Source organism: Tupaia chinensis, unplaced genomic scaffold (genome assembly GCF_000334495.1).
Source record: "Tupaia chinensis unplaced genomic scaffold, TupChi_1.0 Scaffold000610_1, whole genome shotgun sequence".
Classification (NCBI taxonomy): Eukaryota; Metazoa; Chordata; class Mammalia; order Scandentia; family Tupaiidae; genus Tupaia; species Tupaia belangeri.
In genome coordinates this window covers 1643475-1650875 of record NW_006160129.1, presented here as the reverse complement: position 1 = coordinate 1650875, position 7401 = coordinate 1643475, and the positions used below count along the sequence as shown (strand labels likewise).

The window sequence follows — 7401 nt, the reverse complement described above, 5'->3', positions numbered from 1 at the left end:
GCTATTTTGCATGTGTAATTTGCATACTGACTTAACCTAAAAAATAATAAACTGTATACCCGCATTCTTGCTGAACAACCCTGGCCCACTTCGTATTCCTTATTATGGATAAAGTAGCCCAGATGTTTTGTCAAAATGGCCTTAGAAGGGCGAAAACGGGTGGAGGGGTGGCCTGCGTTATAGTCACACTCCCGTACCGTATCCCACTCTCGAGCCTGCCCCTCCCTGAGCTCTGCGCAGGCGCAGCCGCTCTGTCCCCCGCGCCCCTCTTCCCGCGCAAGGCCGAAGCCGGCAGGCGGGAGCTCGGGACACAAAAAGCTCCTCTAGCTGGCGTCCCCCGTTGCTCTTGGCAACCATTGAGTGGCGACTCTCTCTCTTTCGATCCTGGGATGAGACAGTAAACCGAGCGCCCATTGGCTGGAGGGGGAAGGCGGGCCAATCGGAGGAGAGTTTACAAGGAGGCGGCTGAGGGGCTTGCGAGGGTAGGAAGGTAGGGTTAGAGGCAACCCGTGAGGCTAGAACCCCGAGAGCGTGGTCGGTTGGAGCAAATATGTCTGTCCGGAGGCACATTGGGAATCCTGAGGTGAGGGCCAGGTCCGGACCGCAGAGCCGGAGGGGGCGGGCGCACCGGAAAAAGCTCCACGTGGGCAGGGACCAGCAGCCGCGACTTCCGCCGCCCGGAAGGCGGGAAGTGCCGGCGTGAGGAGGGGTCGGGAGCGGCCGGGCCGGGCCGGGGCGGGGCCGGGGGCCGGGACCAGGGCAAGGCCAGGGTGGGCTGGGGCCGCCCTCTCCCCGAGCACGTGCTGGGCGTCCGCGGTAGCCGCTGCAAGGAGCGAAGCGCGTGCACCACGGCCCTGCCCGCCCTGCCCTCAGGGGGCCTGCCGTCAGAGTGACAGTTACAAAGCATGGCCGGAGCCGCGATCACGGATGGACCAGCGCCGGCTGGGCGATCTCACTCTGTCTTCCAGCCCTTGGCTTGTTAGTGTCTGTCGTGATTTTCATTTTAAGTGCTCTGTTTTGTACTCTTATGTGCTCTATAAAAAGCTTACTTGGAAATAAATAGAGTCACCAAAATAGTTGCAAACATAGTACTTCCCTTCACCCGGTTTTCCTCAACGATTATATTTTTTATAAGTATAGTACACTTTCGAAAATGTCTACTATGTGTGCACAGTCCTAGGCCATTTTATCACATGTGTACGTTTAATATCAAGATTTATACACACATAGTTTACAATCAAGCTAAAGAAACACTTCATCGCCACAAATACCCCTCATGCGACCCTTCCTAGTCATGCCCACTTCACTCTCTCAGCATCCTAACCCCTGGCAACCATAACGACCTTCACCATCTCTGTAGTTTTGTCATTTGGAGAATGTTAACATTAGTGGAATAATACAGTATGCAAACTTTGAGACTGGCTTTTTAAAACTCAACTGTTCTTGAGAGACATTGAAGTTGTTGCACATAGCAGTAGTTCATTCTTACTGCATATTAGTGATCTGTGGTACAGATGGACAGCAGTTTGCTTAACCATGGAATTATCAATACTTTAGAACATTTTGACTGTTTTCAGTTTTGGGCTATTACAAATAAAGACATGAATATTTGGATTAAGCCCTTTGGACATTTATTTCTCATTTCCCTGGATAGCTGCCCAGGAGTGTAGTTGCTAGGTTGTATGGTAAGCATATGTTCAGTTTTATTAGAAACTTCCAAACTATTTTCCAAAGAGGCTGTACCATTTTAGATTTCCTACCAACAGTGTATGAGAGATCTAGTTTTTGTACATTCTTGGCAACTTTTGATATCGTCAATATTTTTTGTTTTAGTTGTTGTAATATGTAGTGCTCTTTTATTGTTCTGCTTTTTGTTTTCAAAGAATTTTTTTTGCCGGAGGTTGTGTGTTCTAGTGGTGGGAGGGAGAGTGAGACAAGCAGTGAGAAGGAAAGTGAGAAATCACTGCACCTCCTCCCCATTCCCCAGGATGGCCAAATTGCAATCACTTCTCTTCCATTCTTCTCTAAGGGTCTTGGGCATATACGCTCATGTACCTGGTGTGATTTTCAAGCCACCAGGTCCGAGATTCGAACCATGGTTGGCCATGTGGGAGTCCAGAGACGTATTTACTATGCCATCTCCTGGTCCCTCATGGAGGTTTTAATTGCATTTTTCCTCATGGATACCAAGGCTGAGCATCTTTTCAAGTACTTATTGCCATCCATATATCCTATTTGGTAAAATATCTCTTCATGTTTTTTGTCTGGTTTCTAATTTTTGTGGGTATTTTTGATTTTTTCCTAACTAAATTTTCATTGTTGTTTTTGGTGGCTGCATAAATGTTGTTCCCTGCAGAGCAGTGATCTTTATGATTACATTTCCTTTCTTTATTTTTAAAGTCTGCTATAGGACTCATGTGTTCACCAGAGAGAGAGAGAAAATGAGGAATCACCCTCTGGAAGGATAGCCATGCCACAATCCCTTCTCCATTCTCCTGTCGGGACTTTGGGCACACATATGCACCTAGTGTGATTTTCAAGCCATTGGGTCTGGGACTTGAATTGCCGAGGAGTCCATGTGGGATCCAGCTGCCTTAACCTCCAATCCATCTGCTGGTCCATATTTTCTTTCTTACACCTTTTGTTTTTCTTGGAGTATCTACCTGCCTTTATTTCTATTCTATGCTTTTTATGGATAATGTAGGAAATTTACCTATATCACTCTCATTTTTCTATAATTATCTTTTCTAAAACTTTCTCTGTATTTGGATGTGTATGGGTACAAAGAGATACTTATTTTGTGATTTTGTTTTACATAAATGTTACAGTATTGTACATTAGTTGATTTTGGTTTGCTTTTTTCACTTAATAATAGGTCTTGGAGATCTTTCCATGTAAAAAAAAAAGATAGCTCAACTTAATTATTTTCTCTTAACTCATGCTAAGTACTTGATATGGTTGTATTAAAATCTCACTCATTTATTTATTTTTTTCTTTTTCTAGTTGTATTTAACCTCAATAGTACATATGGAATGATATAATTTAACAATTCATATTCTTTAGTGATTGCCAGTTTTTTTTTTTTTTTTTTTGGAGAGGTTTTTGCTATAAGGCACGTGCACTCGCCAGACAGACAGAGAGAGACAGAGAGACAGAAAGCGAGAAATCACACCCCAGAGGGGATGGTCATGCCGCAATCCCTTCTCCTCCATTCTCCTCTCGAGATCTTGGGCACACACGCACAAGCGCCCAGCGTGAGTTTTAAGCCACCGGGTCCGGGACGCGAACCGCGGTCGACTACATGGGAGTCCAGCAACATAGCCATTACGCTAACTGCTGGTTCCCGTGATAGCCAGTTTTGATTCTTACTGTTTTTATCCCAACTTTTCTCCCTTCACCATAGACATCTACTCCTATATATTTAATGTGTGTATTTTTTCAGTTTGCCTGCCATGTTTTTCTCATATAATATACAACATTATTTAGTGAGATTTAAAATTTTTTTATGAATTTTATTATTTAACTTTATTTTTTATTATTATTTTCCAGTTTGATCAGAGAGAGACAGAGAAAGAGAGAGAGGGAAAGTGAGAAAGCAAGCTGCTACTTTTGGGACTTGAACCACGGTTGCCCATGTGGTAATCCAGCACCTTTAACTACCATGCCAGCCCTGTGAGCTTAAAAATTTTATAGAAAATAGTATCATGCTGTATGTCTTTATAACTAGATTTTGTCATGTAAATTATGCTTTAGAACCATTCAGGCTGATACATATGTCTAGTTTATTCCCTTTTTAAAATTTTTGCCAGAGAGCATGCACATTTGCCAGAGAGAGAAGGAGTGAAAAAGCACCCACCATGGTAACTAGTTGCACCACATTACCGTCTTCATTTCTTCCTCCTTTTGGGATTCTGGGCATGCACACATACATATTCAATGTGTTCAAGTCCTGGGACTTGAACCATGCAGTCAGCCGTATAGGATCCATTTACCTTAACTGCCATGTCATAGACTGGCCCCTTTCCATTGTTGTAATCTAGCACATGACTAGAACACATTTTATTTATCCACTTTTCTATTGATGGACCTTTTTTTCCCTACTTCATGGCTATTTTGAATACTGCTACTATGAATAGTCTTATACAAGTTTTTGTGTGGACAAGTATTGGGTTGTTGGAAAAGTCATGACACATTTTACATAGACAAACAGAAAAATATATCACAACTTTTTTGAGTACCCAATATTTCTATTTCTCTAGTGGTAGTTTTTTTGTTTTTGTTTTTGCTTTTGTTTTCTTTTAGTTTTTACTAGAGGACATGTGTGCTCACTAAAGAGAGAAAGTGAAAAGTCACCCTCTATCCAGGGGGAGATGACCATTCTTCATTCTCTTCATTTTCCTCTTGGGATTTTGGGCACACAGGTGCACACACACGTGTATTTTCCAGGCTACCAGGTCTGAGACTCAAACTGTATACTTGGCCTATGGGATTCAGCCACCTTAACTACCATGCTACCTGGCTGACCTTGATAGTTTCTTATAGTTTATTTCTCCCATGAGTTAAAGAGACACAGAGAGAGAAAGAATTGCACACTCATAACAGTCTTGATGCTGTGATCCACCCCCAATTTAGCTAGCCCTGGATTGTGGACATACATATTTCCACTGTACTCAGGGAAGTATCCAGATTTGAATCTGAAACCTTCCCATGTAGGTCAGTTTTACAGTATGTCACATTTATCACTGCGCCACCATCAAGCTCCCTCTAAAGATCGTTTTTTTTTTAATTTAATATTATTATTATTATTATTAATTTGACCAGAGATAGAGAGACACAGAGAAAGAAGGAAGGTGAGAAAGCAAGCTCCCAGGTCCAGGACTTGAACTGTTGGCCATGTGGGAGTCCAGTGCCTCAACCACCATGCCACCTGCTGGCCCCTAATGATAATTTTTTCTTTTTTTTTTTTTCTCTCTCTCTCTCTCTCTCTTTTTTTTGGAGAGGTTTTCGCTATAGGGCGCGTGCGCTCGCCAAAGAGAGACATAGAGACAGAAAGTGAAAAATCACCCCCTGGGGGGATGGTCTTGCTCCTCCATTCTCCTCTCGGGATCTTGGGCACGCACGCACAAGCGCCCAGCATGAGTTTTAAGCCACCGGGTCCAGGACGCGAACTGCGGTCGACTATGTGGGAGTCCAGCGACATAGCCATTACGCTAACTGCTAGTTCCCACTAATGATAGTTTTTAAAAATGTTTTCTTCCCTTCATGGTCTCAGTTTCTTCCAAATTGCTGTGGGTTTTTTTTTGTTTTGTTTTGTTTTGTTCTTTTGGAGATATTTGCATTAGCTAGCTTGGCTGCTATAACAAAAATACCACAGACTGAGTGGCTTTAACAATAGAAATTTATTTCTCATAGTTCTGGAGGCTGAAAGTCCAAGATCAAGGTGCCAGCAGATTCAGTTTCTGGTGAGGACCTCTTCCTAGCTTGTAGATGGCTACATTCTCAGCAAAAGTGGAGGGGAGAGGGAATCTCTGATATATCTTCTTATAAGGTCACTAATCCTATTGGATAAGGGAGCCCCTTGTGACCCCATTTAATCTTATTTACTTCCTAAATGTCCTATCACTTTGGGGGGGTTAGGGTTTCAACATACAAAATTTTGGAGTAGGGAGTAGGGTGGGGGACACAATTCAATTCATGTCAATGTTCTCAAACTTTTTTTTTTTACATTTTGTTTTTATTCATCTCAGATTTCTTTTAATTCTCAATTGTTTATTTATATTTTCAAGTAGAGGACTTAAAAAGGTGATCGAGAGCTCTGTACATTTGAGAAAGGCTGCTAATGTTGAGCTTTTATTGTAGGATAATCATACCAGGCTATGATTTGGGGATCCACTTCCAATTCTTCCTCCAGCTCTTTCCTCTCAGACTGCTTATTTTCCCCCAGAGAACGCCAGTCTCCTAAGAAGAAATCCTCTTTGAATTCCTAGAGGCATTGGGTGGAGGCTACATTCAATGTTAGTGTGCATCATTCACTTCTTACCCCTGTTTTCAGTAATAGTATCTCTAACTTCTCTTCTCCTGTGTGGAGACCTTGAATTCCAGAAACACTTTCTAGAAAATAGATCTATAGATATCTGCCAAGATAGCAAAAGAGCAATCACCCAGTGGCACAGAGCAGAGAGGGATTTGGTAATCCAACTGCTTATAAAACAGCCATCAGCCAGCCCTATTTCACTCCTTTTATGCCTCCCTTCTGAAAATGCCTGAGGCTAGGTCCTCAGTCTTATTTATTTATTTATTTATTTTTTTATTTATTTATTTAAAGTTTATTTATGTCTTCCATGAGTCTGAGATACACAGAGTGCAGCACCTTTAACAAGGTCTTCATGCCATAATCAACCCCTAGACTCAGCCAGCCAGGATCATGGACATACGTGTGCATGCCCAATGTGTATAGGGAGACCTTGGGATGAGAACCCAAGACCTTCCAACAAGGCTTTCAGTATCTCAGAGTAGTAAGTTACTGCTATACCACCATGGCTGACCCTTCAGCCTTTTAAGAATTGTTCTTGGCTTTGTCCATTGCCCATCAGTCTTCGGCTATCTTGAGTTTATGAAGGCATTTTCACCTATTGGTCTTCTCCCTATATTTTAGAAATCTAGTTCTTTGTTGCTGTCACTTTTCTCATGCTGTTTTGCAGGCTTTATGTCCTTAAAATAATGCCCTTTATTATTATTTTTTTTTATTGGTTATTCTCAGAGGTCATATGTGTTTGTGAGAGAGAGTGAGCACACATGAAAGAGCCTCCATGGGGCGTGGTCATACCATAATCTCTTCTCTATCTTGCCGTCCTCTTGGGACCTAGGGCATACATGCACCCATGCCCAATGTGTTTTTCAAGCCACCCAGGCCAGGATTTAAGGCATGGTCAGCCATGTGGAATTTGGGTCCTTTAAATACTAGTCTATGTAGCCGGCCCTAAATAATTATCTTCTAATGAGGTTTTATTGAGTTCGTGCAAGGGAGTGAAATTGGATATATTCATTCCGTCTGAGGTCTTCACCCAATAGATCATAATCTGTAATTATTTTATTATATTTGCTTGCTTGTTTTCTGACATACAGGAATATAAGATAGGACCTCATGTGCATTGTCTCATTGCCTGGCACACAATAGTTTTTCCATAATTATTTGTTGAATGAGCAAACAAATGCAATGTGAAACTGATAGAAGTCAAGGCCAAAGTTAGCAATTTGGAAATCAGAAACTTATGATGGAATAAAGTGTAAGTGTCTGGCCCACAGAGAACCTGTCATGGGAAGCTGGAATCCTAGGGAACATGATAATTAAGTGACTGACAGAAGAATGATGTATGTGTCACCAGAGAATCAGGAGGGAAA

General features: G+C 42.2%; 1 protein-coding gene across 2 annotated transcripts in view; it reads left to right on the top strand.

The window, feature by feature from the left end:
* Positions 1–457: 457 nt before the first annotated feature.
* CEP41 (centrosomal protein 41) overlaps positions 458–7401 on the top strand; it is a 53124-nt gene continuing 46180 nt past the window's right edge. Inside the window, exon 1 of one of the 2 annotated variants that reach the window (XM_006158834.2) lies at positions 458–583. In XM_006158834.2, coding sequence (XP_006158896.1) covers positions 551–583 — 33 coding nt within the window. In that variant the 5' untranslated portion in view covers positions 458–550. Of the gene's footprint in view, positions 584–804; positions 979–7401 lie in introns of those variants that run through there. The other variant, XM_006158833.2, reaches the window with a different exon arrangement.